At 41.5% G+C, this 19,403-nt stretch overlaps 1 protein-coding gene across 3 annotated transcripts in view; it reads left to right on the top strand.

The window, feature by feature from the left end:
- Nucleotides 1–18,904, top strand: part of STX2 (syntaxin 2) — a 41,217-nt gene extending 22,313 nt beyond the window's left edge. Inside the window, exons 5-11 of one of the 3 annotated variants that reach the window (XM_070762539.1) lie at nt 1,827–1,897; nt 5,237–5,345; nt 6,228–6,301; nt 6,989–7,126; nt 12,014–12,124; nt 14,711–14,839; nt 16,615–18,904. In XM_070762539.1, coding sequence (XP_070618640.1) covers nt 1,827–1,897; nt 5,237–5,345; nt 6,228–6,301; nt 6,989–7,126; nt 12,014–12,124; nt 14,711–14,794 — 587 coding nt within the window. In that variant the 3' untranslated portion in view covers nt 14,795–14,839; nt 16,615–18,904. The remainder of the gene's footprint in view (nt 1–1,826; nt 1,898–5,236; nt 5,346–6,227; nt 6,302–6,988; nt 7,127–12,013; nt 12,125–14,710; nt 14,840–16,614) is intronic. The other 2 variants (XM_070762540.1, XM_070762541.1) reach the window with 2 other exon arrangements.
- The last annotated feature ends 499 nt before the right edge of the window (nt 18,905–19,403 follow it).

The raw sequence follows: 19,403 nt of genomic DNA, 5'->3' as shown, positions 1-19,403 counted from the left end.
GTAGAAGCAATTTTCCCATAGGAATCAATGTAAAAGCAAATAATGCGTGCAAACCCATTAGGGAAGAAATAAAAGCTCAGAATTTGGCTGGGAGGAGGAGGAGGAAGAAGAGGAGGAGGAGGATAGCCGCTGCCCAGTTTCTTTTCTCTGGGCGTTGGCAGAGGTTTATTATTATTATTATTATTTATTAGATTTGTATGCCGCCCCTCTCCGAAGATTTTATTCCCTCTGCAAGCACCCAGAGAAAGGAAAATGCTTCGTTCGCTCTGGACTGCTAAAGCCTCCTTAAGCTCCACCAAAAGGCTCCTCTGGCAGCCCAGAAAAGCCCGAGATGGCCGGGATTAAAGGGGGAATGGCAGGAAACTGGCCGGGCCTTCGTGCCACTCTCAAATTTCCTGGGAGTTTTTTCCCGGCTCGGGTCCTTGAGTGGAAAATGGTTCTTAAATAGAGGCAAAAAAATCTTGAACACCCGGTTCTTATCTAGAAAAGTTCTTAAGTAGAGGCGTTCTTAGGTAGAGATACCACTGTATCTGGTTTTTGATGGTTTTAGGCAACCCCTATGAGAGGGTCATTTGACCCCTAAAGAGGTCATGATACACAGGTTGAGAACCACTACTGTATAGAAACTTTTATGAAGGTGCCAGAATGAAAAGATCTTTGCTATAGTTCGGTGTAGATTGTTCAGTGGACCGCCTTCTATATGATTGTACTGCGTGAAAGTTGTGGGGGGGGGGGATCTTCATTGTCATTATTAATGCAAGACTATAGGTGGTGCTAGTTAATTTATATATAATTGAGTGACTTTATTTGGAGCAGAGGTCTTCAAACCTGCAACTTTAAGACTTGTGGACTTCAACTCCCAGAATTCTACAGCAAGCTACGCTGGCTGAGGAATTCTGGGAGTTGAAGTCCACAAATCTTAAAGTTGCCAAGTTTGAAGACCTCTGATTTGGAGGATAAGATCATCATTTACCAAGAATGTAAATGTTCAAGTGCGTCTGGGCTTCTGGTGATTTCATACAGGCATCCTCCTTGCCAACTGGGTAAAAGTTTATTGTTGTATTATTCTGGATTTTAAGCAAAAATCGAGTCTATTGGCTGGCATTCTCCAATCCCAATGTGTTGAATTTATATTTAACGACAAAGAAATAAAGGGGGATTAGTGTAGACCTATTTCAAGCTACTTAGTTCTCATCAGCTAGCCGTACCCTTCTGGGATTCGAACCCGGGCTACTTGCATATCAGGATGATGTATTAACCTCTGGGCCACTATGCTTGCTTTGTGAGCTGGACCACAAAGACCTGTGTACCAAACATTTAATTTTGGATGGATGGATGGATGGATGGATGGATGGATGGAGGGAGGGAGGGAGGGAGGAAGGAAGGGAGGAAGGAAGGGAGGAAGGGAGGGGGCTTCTATTCTAGGATCTCCTAGAAAGAAAGAAAGAAAGAAAGAAAGAAAGAAAGAAAGGAGGGAGGGAGGGAGGGAGGGAGGGAGGGAGGGAGAGGGAGGAAGGAAGGAAGGAAGGAAGGAAGGAAGGAGGGGGCTTCTATTCTAGGATCTCCTAGAAAGAAAGAAAGGAAGGAAGGAAGGAAGGAGGGAGGGAGGGAGGGAGGGGAGGGAAGGAAGGAAGGAAGGAAGGAGGGGACTTCTATTCTAGGATCTCCTAGAAAAAGAAAGAAAGAAAGGAGGGAGGGAGGGAAAGGAAGGAAGGAAGGAGGGGGCTTCTATTCTAGGATATCCTAGAAAGAAAGAAGGGAGGGAGGAAAGGGAAGGAAGGAAGATAACGGCTATAATCTCTGACATAATTTTGTCTGTTTCACAGCCATGGAACAAAATTTAGCACGAGAGAACATCAATCGAACCTCCGCAGATGTCCGGATACGAAAATCACAGGTACATGTACCAAAGTAAAGTCAGTCCTGGCAAACCATCATCCAAGATGAGAGAACCGTAGCTGGGGGAAAGGGTATTGTTTATAAATTCCTTGGGTGAAGAAAGGAAACTTGTGATGTACTGTTTGGTTTGGGCTGGTTTCAAAAAGAAGGATGCGGAAGAGAATTGCAGGCTGCCTCTCGAGCCGGCTTATCTCCCCACCAGGAAGGGCATTGGGAGATATATTTGCTTCCTCCTCTCCCGCAGTGTCAAGTGTGGCATCGGAAAGGGTGTCAAGGCTCTTGTTAAAAAGCAAACAATTGTCTTGCTGAATCGTCTAAACAAGAAGCCTTGTTGGAGACAGGCCATCATTCTTAGTACGACCTATTGTTATGGGGAAGACTAAAAACTAGAGCTGCTTATTCCTTTCCCTTTTACTAATAAAGTGACTACGGGCCACTCAATTTATGGGTTGTAATTTTACTATAATTAGACCAAGTAGAATGGACCAGCTGGAATTTGTTTGTTTGTTTGTTTGTTTGTTTATTTATTTATTTATTTATTAAATTTGTATGCCGCCCCTCTCCGCAGACTCGGGGCAGACTCGGGGCGGCTCACAACAGCAACAGAAAACAATACAGTATATAATACAAATTCAATAATTAGAAAGCTAAAAACCCATAATTTTTTTTTTAAAAAACCATGCACACAACATACCATACATAAACAGTATAGGCCTGGGGAAGATATTTCAGTTCCCCCATGCCTGACGGCAGAGGTGGGTTTTAAGGAGTTTGCGGAAGGCAAGGAGGGTGGGGGCAATTCTAATCTCAGGGGGGAGCTGGTTCCAGAGGGTCGGGACCACCACAGAGAAGGCTCTTCCCCTGGGACCCGCCAAACGATATTGTTTAATCGACAGGACCCGGAGAAGGCCATCTCTGTGGAACCTAATCGGTCGCTGGGATTCGTGCGGCAGAAGGCGGTCTCGGAGATATTCTGGTCCGATGCCATGAAGGGCTTTATAGGTCATAACCAACACTTTGAATTGTGACCAGAAACTGATCGGCAACCAATGCAGACTCCAGAGTGTTGGTGTAACATGGGCACACCTTGGGAATCCCATGATTGCTCTCGCAGCTGCATTCTGCACGATCTGAAGTTTCCGAGCACTTTTCATAGGTTTTAATCTATTATTTATTGTTTTATTCTAAAAATTTTAATTGAATATTTATTGGGTGTTTTTCATTTGTTCTGATCTCTGATCTATTGTAATGAACTGAATTGAATAAAAGAGATAGGTAGGTAAGTAGACAGAAGCACTCACAGCAACAGGTAGGCAGGCAGGCTGGCAGAGAATAGACAGACTTAGAATAGACTTAGAATATGTGGCTTACATTAAAATGAAATTTTGTTCCCTACAGCTCTTAAAGGGTCACCACCTACAATATACTGTATTTTTCGGAGAATACAGGGTGCGTTTCAAAAGTAGTGCAATTATTTTGTTTTAAAGTATTGAACAGATTTGCACAAACGCTTAAAATTCTTCAAAGTACTATCCTTGGGCCTTTACACATTTTTTCCAGCGCCTCTGCCATGATCGGTACGCGCCCTGGAAGGCGTCTTCCGGGACCTCTCACAAGGTCTTCGTCACGGCTGATTGGATCTCTTCTATGTATGAAAAACAGCTTCCTTTCAGGGCTGGGAACAAAAAGAAGTCTGCTGGGGCGACATCAGGACTATTGGGGGGGGGGCAGTGTTGGCACCTGGTGTTTGGCCAGGAACTCGCAAACTTGTAGCGCGTTGTGGCAAGGCGCGTTTTTCGCCCATAGAAGACATCCAGTCAGCCGTGACGAAGACCTTGTGAGAGGTCCCCGAAGACGCCTTCCAGGGCATGTACCAGTCATGGCAGAGTTGTTGAAAAAAATGTGTAGAGGTTCAAGGACAGTACTTTGAATAATTTTAAGTGTTTGTGCAAATCTGTTCAATAAATTACTTTAAAAAAAAAATTGCATTACTTTTCGAACGCACCCTGTATACTCTGTATAAGAAAAAAAATGCAGGAAACAAAGCATGGTTGTGGCGTTAACACTCTCTAGAACTCCACACTCTCGCCTTTTTAATATTTAATAATATTCACTTTGAATATTAAATATTAGAGAAAGAGGGTGAGTAACAACCACTCCCTACTAGTGTATGCTTAATGAATGTAGATAGTTAGAGCCGCCCCAAGTCTTCGGAGAGGGGCGGCATACAAATCTAATAAATAATAATAATAATAATAATAATAATAATAATAATAATAATAATAATAATTATCATTATCATTATCATCATTATCATTATTATTATTACAGTATTATTATTATTATTATTATTATTATTATTATTATTATTACTATTACTATTATTATTAGAGTGCTTTACTTTGGCAAGATTCTCTCTACAGATTTGGAAACATCGACTTGGGAGAATCACCACGTCATTCTTGGGTTTGGGTTCTGACTTAAGGTTATAGTAACGTTATTCTCCAGGGTTGTGGGTCCTCCCTCACTTTCTCAGATTACATTTCTGCCCTGGCCTGAGGTTTCTTTTATCCAACTGTTGCCTTGGTAGTGGCTCTTCCTTCTGTTCCTCGAGGCCATTCCTTCTATCCATTCGATCTCTCCTTTCGATAAACATCTGCAACCCGGTGTCTGATTGACCAGTTTCCAGTAATGTCTGTGTAGGTCTTTGCCTGCGAAAGAGAACTCTCAAACAAACATTTTTTATTTTATTTATTTATTTATTTTGTCCAATACACAATGAGGGTTTTAGTGGGTATATATCTATATACACATAGTAAAATACATGATGAAGGTTATAGAGGAGATACTCAGTAAAATACTGTATATCTAAGAAATAATAGACAAGAAGGTATAGTAATAGAACATATCAATGAAAGAATAGAAGAAGAGATATAGGAATAGAAGAAAGAAATAGGAGATATAGGAGAGCAATAGGACAGGGGACGAAAGGCACTCTAGTGCACTTGTACTTGCCCCTTACTGACCTCTTAGGAATCTGGATAGGTCAACCGTAGATAATCTAAGGGTAAAGTGTTGGGGGTTTGGAGATGACACTATGGAGTCCGGTAATGAGTTCCACGCTTCGACAACTCGGTTACTGAAGTCATATTTTTTACAGTCAAGTTTGGAGCAGTTAATATTAAGTTTAAATCTGTTACATGCTCTTGTGTTGTTGTGGTTGAAGCTGAAGTAGTCGCCGACAGGCAGGACGTTGCCGCATATGATCTTGTGGGCAATACTTAGATCTTGTTTAAGGCATCATGTGCAAAATCCTTTGGCTTGTCACCCTTTCTAGCATTCGGTGTTGACGCGGAAGTTTGTGGACGTTATGACGATGTTTAACGAGACTCAGACCGTCTTCCGGGAACGCACAAAAGACCAGATACGACGTCAGTTGGAAATAAGTGAGTGATCTTCCCTTTTTAAAAATGTTCTTCTACTCTGAAGAACCCGTCCCATCTTGCTGATGCGTCATAGCAATAAATACAATGCTAAGGAAAGGGGGATGATGGTGTACCTTGCGAGAACTTGACCTCTTTTTTTTTTTTTAAATAAATTTTATTGATTTTATAGGTTTACAAAAAACAAACATATAACAGTGCACAGTGCATGTGCCCATCACCAAACAACACACACACCCCGTCACCCCCACCACCCCTATAGGAGGATTCAAAGACTTTTAAGTTATTTGTCTATCTATTGATCCTTGGCTCTATCTTGAACGCTTTTTTTACTAAAAGAGTGATTGTAGTTTATTTTTCGTATTTACATCACAGATTCTACTTAACATATAATCTTTTACCTTGTTCCATCGCACCATCAGCTTCTCTAGTTTATTCTCATCAAAATTATTTAATCTTATTTCCATAATTTCAAAATGTATGTAATCCACCATGTACCAATACCAGTTCCTTAGTGTCCATTTTGTAGAGTCTTTCCATCCTAATACTATCACCGCTTGAGCACTTTCCAATGCTACAGTTTTAATTTCTTTAGATTCTCCTAGTTCCCTATATTTAATTAAGATTGCTGTTTCTTTTGTAATTATCCAATTAATGTTTAACATTTTATTAATTTCATTCTGGACTACCTTCCAGAATTTCTGTATTTCTGTACATTCCCAGATCATGTGCATAAAGATTCCTTTTTTCTGGCATCCATGCCAGCATTTACCCTTCTCTTTCCCCTGGAAGTATGCAAGTTGTGCAGGTGTATAGTACCACTTATGTAAGATTTTTCTTCTCATCTCTTTGCGAGAACGTGACCTCTTTATCATTTTTCACTAGCTGGGAAAACCACCACGGATGAAGAACTGGAAGAAATGTTGGAAAGTGGCAATCTTTCCATTTTCACTTCGGACGTAAGTATTTCAGATCTGCCCTTCTTGCTTTCAGTGTTCAGTTTAGTTTGCTTTATTGATCAGCCCAAGGAGCCAAGTTTTCTTCTATCAAAAGGAAATCAATAATAATAATAATAATAATAATAATAATAATAATAATAATAATAACAACTATTATTATTAACAATATTGTTATTGGCATGCAAATCTAATAATAAATAAATATTGTTATTATTATTGTTGTTGGCTTTGTTATTATTATTATTATTATTATTATTATTATTATTTATTAGATTTGTATGCCGCCCCTCTCCAAAGACTCGGGGTGGCTCACAGCAACAATAAAACAATGTACAACAAATCTAATAATTAAAACTATGGCTAAAAAACCCCTTATCATTAAAAAAACAAACAATGCTACTCAGTCATAACCATACATAAATATTACTAGGCAAGGGATAGATCAATTACCCCATGCCTGGCGACATAGATGAGTTTTCTGAGTCTTGTGGAAGGCAAGGAGGGTGGGGGCAGTTGATTCCACTGGGCCGGGGCCACCACAGAGAAGGCTCTTCTCCTGGGTCCCACCAGACAACATTGTTTAGTCAACAGGACACGGAGAGTTTTGTTTAGTCAACAGGACCTGGATGCTCTGTGGGACCTAATAGGTGTACTTATTTTGTATCTTGTTCTTCTGACATCCCAAAGATCATTTTGGACACCAAGCTGACCAGAGCAGCTCTCGATGAAATTGAGTCGCGTCATAAAGATATTATAAAATTGGAATCGAGCATACAGGAATTGCATGAAATGTTCATGGACATGGCGATGCTTGTGGAGGTTCAGGTGAGTCTTTTACATCCTGAAGTATAACATGGATGTTGCTTTGTAGGTGGAACTATGCTGATATAATATGTTGTTATTAAGAGACTGGCCTCCACACACGGGAAATGGCCTTTTAAGATGGTAGAATAACAGTTCTGAGCAAATCTATTCGCTTAGTAGCTATGGAGATCACATTTAAAATAGGATATATTGTTTTTGGCACCCTTCCCAGTTCTATATTCAGAGGGAAAATAATAATAGCTGGTAATTTTAGTAAAAGACCTTGAAGCATGGATGCAGTGTGCTCATCACAATTATGATGCTGGTGTCATTTGTGAAACATTGGTGCAAAACAAGTCTATTTATATTTTATCCTATCCTATCCTAGCTTACCCTACCTTTATCTAGCATCCAACTATCTGTCTGTCTGTCTTTCAATCAATCAATCATTCTATCATTTTTTTTCTATCTATATTGATCATCTATATCTAAATAGATATAGATGATCAGTATAGAGGTAGAAACAATGATAGAATGAGTGATAGATAGATAGATGGATAGATGGATAGATGGATAGATAGATATTTAATGATTGATTGATTGATTGATTGATTGATTGATTGGATTTGTATGCCCCTCCTTTCCGAGGACTCAGGGTGGCTCACAGATAGATAGATAGACAGACAGACAGACAGACGGATGCTAGATAAAGGTAGGGTAAGCTAGGATAGGATAGGATAAGATATAGATAGAATTGTTCGGATATTGTTCTGTCATTCTATTTATCTTTATTGTTTTCTCGTTCTACCATTCTATCTATCATTCTATCTGTCTGTCTGATTTGCCGGCATGTGAGTCCTTCTGTATCTCACAGCTGAGTATGGACAAAATACTATATTTTTCAGAGTATAAGACATACCTTTCCCCCACCCCCAAAGAAGAGATGAAAATCTGTGCGTGTCTTATACTCCCTATGTAGCCCCGCCCAGCTTCTCAAACAGAGTCAAGAGGCTGAAAAAAGCCCCTGAAATGGAGCTTCAGGGGAAAAAAGCCTCCTAAATGGAGATTTCAGAGGCAGAAAAAAAATGCAAGGCGCAGAGCTCACAAACAGTGACCCTGTTGCTAAAATTCACCCCTGGGAATAGCTGATTGCGGGTATTCCAGGAAGCCGATCCACCCACCAATCAGCTTTTTTCTTATTTTCCTGCCCCAAAACTAAAGTGCATCTTATATTCTGGTGCATCTTATAGTCTGAAAAATACGGTAGCCATTATATGTGGCTTGCCTGGGTAAGAATTGGGGGGCTAGAAATCAAAGACACTGAGTACGGTTGGTTTGTTTCATTTTGCTCAAGCACCTTTTTTTTAAAGAATCCTGTTCTTGTTCATTATAAGGTGGTTTTAATTTTTTATTTTAGTTCTGTTTATTCTTGATACCCGTTTTCAATGTAAGCCATCAAGAGGCTTCAATAGTGGCATAAAAGTCAAGTGTTTTCTGGGTCACCTAGGTCTTTGCTGCGATTAATATCTAAGAGCAATTATTATAAAATTTATTTGAGAGGGCTTTCCATGAAAATCCAGCCGTTCAGGAGAATGAGTGTCACCTTTGTTCTTTTGATGTTTCCCACTTCTCTTGTGCATTACGTGGCGATAAACCAGATAAAAATTCCAAATAGTATTTTCTGGTTGAAAAATATGTCTCAGGGGTGCTCATGGCTATGGCCGGGATGGTGCAGTGATTAGAGTGCAGGCTATTTCAGCTTAATTGCTGTTGTACATATTCTTGATCAGTTGGAGGATGATGAAGATATTGTGGACTCAGATTCAGATAGTGTTTATGAAGTAGTGGAGGGCCCGGGGTTACAGGGAGTAGAACAGGTGGGAGGCCAGCCACAGGATGGGGCTATGAGTTCAGGATCTAGCGACGGAGAATCAGACGCTCGCTGGGTTAATCCTAAATTCAGAAGAATTCAGAAACGTAGAGAGCAAAGGTCTGGAAGAAGATATTAAGGAGAGGAATGGGTTAAATGTTGTAGTGAGGTATTTGGCACGTCAGGGGGCTAGTGGAGAAGAAGGGTGGAGTTTCAACGTTGCCGAAGAGAAATATGGAGGGTTTTTTTCGCCACGCTAAAGTAAGCCAAAGTATTTTGTATTGTATTTAGTCAGTACTGCTGCTTTTTATAGCTATGTAGTTAGGAAATAAATCTTGTCTAAGTGAAGCAGGAAAAGGAATGTGAGGAATGCGGCTAGAAGAGAGATAATGGACCGATTGATGTCTGGAATGTGTTGAAGTACAAGAGAGCAGAGAAATAAACTGAATTGCTTTATTCATGAAATGATGCATGTAATGAGAGTTCTTTGTAATTACTAAACTTCTACCAGAAACCAGAACAGTTGCTAGCTGTAGTTCAGCAGTTCAAATCTCACTATCGGCTCAAGGTTGACTCAGCCTTCCATTTTTCCAAGGTGGGTAAAATGAGGACCCAGATTGTTGGGGGCAAGAGGCTGACTCTGTAAACCGCTTACAGAGGGCTGCAAAAGCATTATGAAGCAGTATATAAAGTCTAAACACTATTGCTTTTGCTATTGCTACCTTGGGAAACCATTATACAGTATAGGTGTTACGATCAGTTCCAAATTTTCTCTTCTCCCGGGCAGCTTTCCTTCAAACATTACCTAAATTGTCCCATGCACTTTTCGAATGTTTTCCATCCTTTAGCACAGGGTGAAAATTAGTTTCCATACAGTCATGCTGCTAATCTGAATTTTCATGAGCTGACCCTTTGAACTTCCTTTCTTGAAAAAAAAAGGCATGGAAGTGAATGTGGTAATGAGCTTTTTTTTAAAAAAACCTTTTTACTGTTTATTGCTGCATAACCATGCTTGCTGATGGATAGAACAACCCAGGTAAACTCTCTTCCGTAATACGTTCCTCATCTTCCATCGCCATTCACCAAATTGCAATCATCAAACCCACATTAAATGTCATGCACCAGCATTTTCATAGAGGTTGATTTCACGATTGTTAGTCGAATGGGCCTCATTTTAGTTCCTGCTGTTTTCATCAAGTGATTGGGTAGGGATCAGCGACCTTAAACATTCAAAGAGCCATTTGGACCCACAGAAAAGAAAACACCAGGAGCCACAAAAGCCTTCCCGTGCCTATTTCCTGAGCAGCCACAGAACTAGCATATTGTAAGGTTTTAAAAACTCACCTTTGCCAGCAGGCCTGGGGTTGTTGAACCCTGGCATTGTGCTCTGGACGATGTTATGAGTGGATGATTGTGATAGGATGAATGTGGGTGGCTGTTTTTAATAATCCTGGGGTTTTAGAATCAGATTTTATGTTTGGGTTTCTTACAGGTTGTATTTTGTATTTACAGTGGTCCCTTGACTTTCGCGGGGGATACATTCCAAGACCGCCCACAAAAGTCAAATTTCCGCGAAGTGGAGACCCTTCCTTCCTTCCTTCCTTCCTTCCTTCCTTCCTTCCTCCCTCCCTCCCTCCCTCCCTCCCTCCCTCCCTCCCTTCCTCCCTCCTCCTCCTTCTTTCATTCCTGGTTTTACTTACACCCCAGAACCTACAGGGGCAATGGGGCGGCAAGCTGGGGGCTTTGCTGCGCTCGCTGCCGGCATCTCCCATGGCAGTGGCGGCAGCACTGGTGCTCAGTGTCAGGGCAGGGGAAGGGGAAGCTCAAGGCAAGAGGGATCCAGGCCAGGACTCGAAGCCGGGATTCCAGGCCGGTCAGCTGGGAGGTCGGACGCTACCACTAAGGGAGATGGCTTAGGTGGGTGGGGGAAGAAGAGGCAGCGGGTGGCCGGCTTCAAGTGGAGCGTACCAACGCTCCGAGAATTAAAGGGGAGGGATTAGGAGGCTGGGGCGGAAGCGGAGCTTTTATTTAAAGATGCAGGACAGCTGGGGAGGAAGAGAGTTAAAACGCACAATATTGTACATTGGGCGGCCGCAGGAAAACCCGTTTTGTTCAAAAAAAAAGTGGAGTATTTTTTTTGTTCATATTTTTTGAAAATATAGCCTTTCCGTGAAAGTCGGACCCGTGAAAGTCAAGGCACCACTGTATTCTTGTTTTGTAAGCCGCAGAGTCTACAGAGAAGGGTGGCATAGAAATCCAAGCAAACAATCAAACAAACAAATAAAATATGTAGTTGAATTAAATATTCTGCTTTCTTCTGAAACTTTTCTTTTCTTGGATTTATCCATGGTTGGCTTACCAGGAGTCGAGAACCTCAATAAATCTCGTGACAGCAAGTATCACACATAGTTTGAGCAACAGGGAGCCGCAGCAGAGGGATGAAAGAGCCACACCTGGCTCCAGAGCCGCAGGTTGCTGACTCCTAGATTGGGGTCCAAACTTTTTTTTCCAAATCTTGGCAACTTGAAGATATATGGATTTCCATTCCCTGTTAGAATGTCTGTACTGAGCAAACTCTACAACAAGGGGCCCCAAACGTGGCAACTTTTAAGACTTGGGGACTTCAACTCCCAGAATTCTGAGAGTTTAAATCCACAAAGTTGTGAAGTTTGAAGACTTCTGCTCTACAAAATAAATGTAACGTTCATCTTTGCAGTCCAGCTTTGTGGGGTTTTTTGCTCTCTTTTATTTTTCCACCCTCTCTCATGCTCTGTTGATGGGGTGTCCCAGTTACGCATCCAACATTTAAATGAATAAAATAAAGCCAGCCTAACATTTCCATTTCGGTTTCTGCGAATGCCGTCATAACTGTTGGTCGTCCTCGTGTAATAACCGCATCCCTTGATCATCCTCGACTTGATTCGAACGGGGTGTCATCTCCATTCTGCTGTTGTCGAAACAATCCCAGAAGGTGACATTAATGGCCAAATTCTTCTCTTTGTTGTTTGTTGTGTTTTTTTCGTGGCTTTTACCCACAGGGCGAAATGGTCAACAGCATCGAGAAGAACGTGATGAATGCTGTGGATTACGTAGAACACGCCAAGGAAGAGACCAAGAAGGCTGTCAAATACCAAAGTAAAGCTCGTAGAGTAAGTTTTTCCCCACGGACAAACCCCGATCAGTTATTTCTGAATGGTGTTTTTTTTTTTAATACAGTGATACCTCGTCTTACAAACGCCTCGTCATAAAAACTTTTCGAGATACAAACCCGGGGTTTAAGATTTTTTTGCCTCTTCTTACAAACTATTTTCACCTTACAAACCCACCACCGCCGCTGGGATGCCCCGCCTCCAGACTTCCGTTGCCAGCGAAGCACTCTAGCCTTCCATGTTTTGCGATGCTGCAGGGGAATCCCAGCAGGGGAATCCCAGCATCACAAAAATGAGCACTTTGCTGGCAACGGAAGTCTGGAGGTGGGGTTTCCCATGGAGGGGAGTCTCGGGAGAATCCCAGCAGCGCAAAAATGGGTGCTTCGGCTGGCAAAAGGGGTGGATTTTGGGTTTGCACGCATTAATCGCTTTTCCATTGATTCCTATGGGAAACATTGTTTCGTCTTACAAACTTTTCACCTTAAGAACCTCGTCCTGGAACCAATTAAGTTTGAAAGACAAGGTATCACTGTATTGTGTCTTGTCTTGCTTACCCACCACGGTCCTTCCCGTGCCACAATCCTTCCGGCATTACAGAGAGTCCTCGAACTTACAACTTCAATGGGGAACTGAATTTCTGTCGCTAAACGTGGCGTTTGAGTTGTGCCTGATTTTATGACCTTTTGGCTACTAAGCAAATCCCTTAAGCAAATCATGCAATCGTCAAGTGAATCCACTTTCCCCCACGGACTTTGCTTGTTGGAAGCCAGCTGAGAAAGTCGCAAATAGTGATCACGTGATGCCCTGGGTGTCAGGATTCCAAGTACAGTGGTACCTCTACTTAAGAACGCCTCTACATAAGAATATTTCTAGATAAGAACCGGGTGTTCAAGATTTTTTTGCCTCTACTTAAGAACCATTTTTTACTTAAGAACCCGAGCCCGGAAAAAATTTCCAGGAAATTTGAGAGCGGCACGAAGGCCTGGCCAGTTTCCTGCCATTCCCTCTTTAATCCCAGCGATCTCGGGCTTTTCTGGGCTGCCAGAGGAGCCTTTCGGTGGCGCTTAAGGAGGCTTTGGCAGTCCAGAGCGAACGAAGCATTTTCCTTTCTCTGGGCGCTTGGAGAGGGAATAAATCTCTCCCCGTGGCCAGAGAAAAGAAATGCTCCCTTCGCTCTGGGCAGTGATTGTCCTCCTCCTCCTCTTCCTCCTCCTCCTCCTCCCACCCGAATTCCAAGCTTTTATTTCTTTCCTAACGGGTTTGCACACATTATTTGCTTTTAAATTCATTTCTATGGAATCTACTTAAGAACCTGGTCATGGAACAAATTAAGTTCTTAAGTAGAGGTACCACTGTATAACTTTTCTTCTATTCTCTTATTGATATATTTTATTCCTATACGCTCTCCTCTTTTCTTCCTCCTCCTTGTCCCACCCAAATTCTGAGCTTTTATTTCTTTCCTAACAGGTTTGCACACATTATTTGCTTTTACATTGATTCCTATGGGAAAAATTGCTTCTACTTACAAACTTTTCTACTTAAGAACCTGGTCACGGAACGAATTAAGTTCTTAAGTAGAGGTACCACTGTAATACACCCAGAGGTGGGTTCATCCTTGTTCTAACCAGTTTACCTGAACCAGTAGCAACCGGCTGGTGACATCACGATGACGTCACAGAAACGGTTCTGTCGGTGCTGGTCCATGGATACCACCATCTCTCTCTTTTTTTGGAATTTTTTCCTGGTTTTTTTTTCCTTCTGCACATATGCAGAAAATGAGTTTTGGCACTGTGCATGTGTCGTCATGTTGTTTTGGGGTTTTTATTTATAAGGGGAGATGCCTCATTGCATATGCAAGCCCTCCCCCCAAATGGCACGGCCATGCCGCATGGAAGGAAGTCAACCGGCAGCAAGGTGAGTTAGAACCCACCCCTGAATACATCCATAGCGAACAAAATTCCAAGGCAGATAGAGTCCTCAAAGACAGCTTTATTTGGCTATATCATTTCTGGCCAAAACCGACTCTGAGGGTTCCTGCGGTTTTCACCTAACAATTAGCCACATGGGCCAATCAAATTGCCATTTGGTTGCCATGCGACATCACTCCTCCTCCCTCCAACCAAGCATGAAAATGTCCTTGGTTCTCCGGAGAAAAAGTTTTGTTTTGGCTACAAAACCCCAGCTATCTCCATTCCCCGCTCTCTATCCCTCAACTCCAGTGTTGCAACACTGAAACATCAAAATGATCCCCGGTCATGTCAGCTTCAAAGTTGACACCGGGACGATGCCAAGATCGTAAATACACGCTGGTTGCCAAGCACCCAAATTTTGATCCGGCGAACGTGGGGATGCGGCGACCGTCCTAATTGCAAAGACCGGTCGTGGGACTTGTTCTCCCCAAAGTGCTGTTATAACTTTCCGCCATCCCCAAAAGCGCAGTTACAAGTCGAGGGGTGCCTACTAATTTTGAGGCCCAGCCACTGTCTGTCCCAGATTCCCCCTGCCTGTTGAGGACTAACCCTGCTTCCATTTAGAAAATGCAAAGAACCCTTAACCGAAAACAATCGCCTTGCTTTCCTTTGGCAGAAAAAATGGATCATTGTCATTATTGTGCTGGTGCTGTTCGCTCTACTGGCTCTAATAGTTGGCTTGTCCATTGGGGTGCCGTGATGCTTAGGTAACTGTCCGTGACCCAACATCTCCCTGCTACCTCTCGTAAGTACTAATCAACTGGCTGGCCTCGCCTGTTAACCTTTTCTAAAACTGTAATCTCGACATGCTCTCGCTGCACCCTTGTTCCTGCCTTCTCCCCGGCTGCCAAAAAAGAAAAAAGTAGATTTTTGCACAGAAACCTAGACCACCAGTGGCTAATTGCCTCATTAATATTTTGTTTTGCATGCCTTGGGCTAAAACCCAATTGCTTTCGCTCTGCTTCCCCAAGGCCCGTTTCTGTTTTGGGGTGGGGTGGGGGTGGTTTGAAGATGGACTTTTTTAGGAGAGTTTTTCATCCGTTCATAGAACAGGACAGGATGAAAGGAGATAGAGGTTTAAGACTAATGGTCTGTAATCCCCTCCTGATCTAGGCGGGCTTGATTTCAGCAGTAAGATCTGGGGGTTTGACTCTACCCCATTCCTCCTTGCTTTGAAATTGCTTGCATTTGTATTGTTACAATGAAAAGTGCCAAAATAGAAACAATGTGGAGAAGAGGTTGATTAGAGCAGTGTTTCCCAACCTTGGCAACTTGAAGTTATCTGGACTTCAACTCCCAGAATTCCCTAGCCAGCATGCGCTGGCTGGGGAATTCTGGGAGTTGAAGTCCAAATATCCCAGCGACCAGTTAGGTCCCAGAGAGTTGGCCTTCTCCGGGTCCCGTCGACTAAACAATGTCATCAAAAATCTCAGAAGAAAAGTATTTAGGGGTAGTGATTTCTGACAGTCTCAAAATGGGTGAACAGTGCACTCAGGCGGTAGGGAAAGCAAGTAGGATGTTTGGCTGCATAGCTAGAGGTATAACAAGCAGGAAGAGGGAGATTATGATCCCCTTATATAGAGCGCTGGTGAGACCACATTTGGAATACTGTGTTCAGTTCTGGAGACCTCACCTACAAAAAGATATTGACAAAATTGAACGGGTCCAAAGACGGGCTACAAGACTGGTGGAAGGTCTTAAGCATAAAACGTGTCAAGAAAGACTTAATGAACTCAATCTGTATAGTCTGGAGGACAGAAGGAAAAGGGGGGACATGATCGAAACATTTAAATATGTTAAAGGGTTAAATAAGGTCCAGGAGGGAAGTGTTTTTAATAGGAAAGTGAACACAAGAACAAGGGGACACAATCTGAAGTTAGTTGGGGGGGGGAATCAAAATCAACATGAGAAAATTTTATTTTAGTGAAAGAGTAGTAGATCCTAGGAACAAACTTCCAGCAGACGTGGTAGATAAATCCACAGTTACTGAATTTAAACATGCCTGGGATAAACATATATCAATTGTAAGATAAAATACAGGAAATAGTATAAGGGGAGACTAGATGGACCATGAGGTCTTTTTCTGCCGTCAGTCTTCTATGTTTCTATCTGGCGGGACCCAGGGGAAGAGCCTTCTCTGTGGCGGCCCTGACCCTTTGGAACCAACTCCCCGCTGAGATTAGGATTGCGCCCACCCTCCTTGCCCTTCGTAAGCTCCTTAAAACCCACCTCTGTCGTCAGGCATGGGGGAATTGAGACATCTTGCCCAGGCCTATATAATTTATGTATGGTATGTTGTGTGTATGTTTTTTAAATTATGGGTTTTTAGCTCTTTGAAATATTAGATGCTGGGAGTTGAAGTCCAAATTCTGGAGTCCAAGTATCTTCAAGTTGCCAAGGTTGGGAAACACTGAACTAGAAGACCTCCAAAGTCCCTGCCAACTCTGTTATTCTGTGAATTCACCTCTCATCTCTTTGGTTTTTATGATGGGCTAATCCTTAGTTTCCCTCTCTTTGCAGAAACTGATGTTCATGCTAATTTGTGTCACTCTCTTGATTGTTATCCTCGGAATTATCCTAGCTGCACACTTCTCCTAACCTTTATTCGGAGGTTGGGAAATCGCCTGAAACCAAGTTCTCATCAAGATGCCTTTTCTTGGCATAACAAGGACGTTCTGTTTTTCCAAGATGGCAAAATTGAGTAGTTGTTTTAAGGATCTTGTAGGACTCGTTAACGCTTTGATGTCTGTAGGCCCGAACCAACAAGAAGGAAGCTGAAAAACCTCTGATGTGGACTCGTTTAAAGGCTGCTTTGATTTACATACATGCAAATATATACGATGGGTTGCAAAGCTTCCAGCACATCAGTGTTACCAGTTGGAAATGGGTAGATTCATCAAAGAAAGAGATCTTCACATTTGTCTTGTTTGAAACTAAAGCAGCCATAAACTTGACTGTAGTCCTAAACACTATGTTCCAGAGGTAGTAATTCCATCTTATTTTTAAAGCAAAGGTGATTGAGATTGGGGGCATAAAATTGCTTTCTCTCCCCTCTCCGGTTTTCGTGCGTTTTTTAAAAATCAACTTAAAAACTGCTGCATAATAAACCAAATGTTTTTTAACGTTTTAATCGCTTCAAAATCACAGTGTGGAAAACTTAAGTGCCTCCGTTTTTTTAGTGGCGAATTTGCCAACTGTTTTTTGAGAAACGTCAGCACTATTAAATAATGTTAGTTTATTCGCAGACTGACCTTGGTTCACACATAAAAGCTGGGGCAAAACCAGGGGTAGAATTCAGCCTTCATGATCAACTGTCTTCCAAAAACGTCATTTCTTTTTATACAGAAGGAAGCTTGGCATTACATTTGAGCCAGAGATCCTAGTTTAGAGCAAATTCACTTAAACTGAATAGCAAATTTAGCCTAGGGCTTGAAATCGATACAACTTGACACTGACTAAAGTTTGTTTGAAACCATCTTGTCCATTGAAGTTCACAATAAGCCTCAAAAAATGAAATTAACTTTGACTGGACTCCCATCAGCTTTCAGAGCAGAGGTCTTCAAAACTTGGCAACTTGAAGACTTGTGGACTTCAACTCCCACAATTCTCCAATCAGCATAGCTGGCTGGAGAATTCTGGGAGTTGAAGTCCACAAGTCTTAAAAAGTTGCCTGCTTGAGAGGATGAAAAAAGTGTGCGGGGATCCCAATTCTCAGCTTTATGCAAAGATAACACTAAACCCAGCTTTAGTGTCACGTGTGAATCGAAGCCTTACTCATCTTAAAAGATGTCTTTCACTGTGAAGTTTATTATTAAGCTGTTTGTTTTGTTCCAATTTATGATTTTTCTCTCTAAACGCTCAGAAAGCATGTCATTGCTGAGATCGGGTTTGCACCTGGTTTTAAGGGCCTTTCCTGCCTCTTTTAACCCCTCCAGTCAAACAACTGGAGAAAGAACCGTTTTGTCTTGAAGCAGCTTCCCGTGTGCGATGTGAGTTTGCAAAGCTCTTTCTGCACCTCTCCAAAAAAAAAATCAGCAAAGCAGCTGCCGAAAATGAATTGTTAGGTTTTGCACCCAGAAGTCTAATAAGAGGGAATGAAGATGGCTTCAAGTTGAATTTTATTTTTTAATTCACCCAAGCTGGAATATGAAAGGAAGGGGTTTTCTTACTCTAATTGGGATTGTATTACAGCTTTGTCTAAAGCAAGGGTCTCCAATCTTGGCAACTTTAAGATTTGTGGACTTCAACTCCCAGAGTTACTCAGCGAGCAAAGATGGCTGAGGAACTCTGGGAGTTGAAGTCCACAAGTCTTAAAGTTGCCAAGGTTGGAGATCCCTGGTCTAAAATGCATACAGTCCTTAGTTTCTTTGTTGCCAACCAGCTAAGGAATTACCATGAGCCTTGGTCATTATCTTTTTAAGGTTTTTGTCTTAAAACAAACCTTGAATTTTTTTTCGGGAGTGGTGACTCCAAAAGTTGATGCAGTTTTCAAAAATCTCAGTTTAATGGTGGCTAGTTGCACTGAATTCCCTCAGACTTTAACGGGATGTGGGTTACATATTTCCCTCTGGATTTGAACCTGAAATGTCCAGCTGTTAAGAATTTTTAGAACAATTCAGAGACAACCAAAACAACTTGTGTCTTAACCTCTCTTTGTTTTATTTTTATTTTGTTTTGGTATGGTATTATTCCTGTAAATATATGTGCCTGTAACTGTGTTTTGCTTTCTTATTGTTAAAATATATATGTAGCTATTTATGCTGAGAGTGAAATAAATTGTGATAAGTGCCTTACTTGTTTTTTAACAAAATCTGCTTTGACATGCTTATTTCGGTGTTTTTGATTCAAGCATAATGTCAGGTTTATTATTTTTTTAAATAAACTTTATTAATTTTTCATAAAAAAGACAAAACTGACAAACATACATTTAACATAAACAGGTTTATTTTATCTTGCACGGAATCTGTTTCCTAGAACTTAACTGTTTTCTTGGACACATTTTTGAGAGCATATTTTGTACACGTTTAATGCCGTCGATGCAAATTTTAGGAATTGGCATTTTGAAATATTAGTTCTGATATATGTAACGTCTAGAAGGTTTTAAAATGGGACAGCTGGGCATTATACAGTTTAATAATAATTTTTATTGATTTTTTTGTAATAATAACACATACACACTACATGTACCATGAACCAAGACAATTTGCAGCTCACCTTGATTGAGTTGGAAACAGAAATGGTAAGTCCTGCCAATATTGATTGGGAAGTGAGAAATCCCACACACTATTATTTTAATTTAATTTTTTTGC

The sequence above is a fragment of the Erythrolamprus reginae genome, chromosome 10 (genome assembly GCF_031021105.1).
Source record: "Erythrolamprus reginae isolate rEryReg1 chromosome 10, rEryReg1.hap1, whole genome shotgun sequence".
NCBI lineage: Eukaryota > Metazoa > Chordata > Lepidosauria > Squamata > Dipsadidae > Erythrolamprus > Erythrolamprus reginae.
This window is presented reverse-complemented; position numbering and strand designations above follow the sequence as displayed.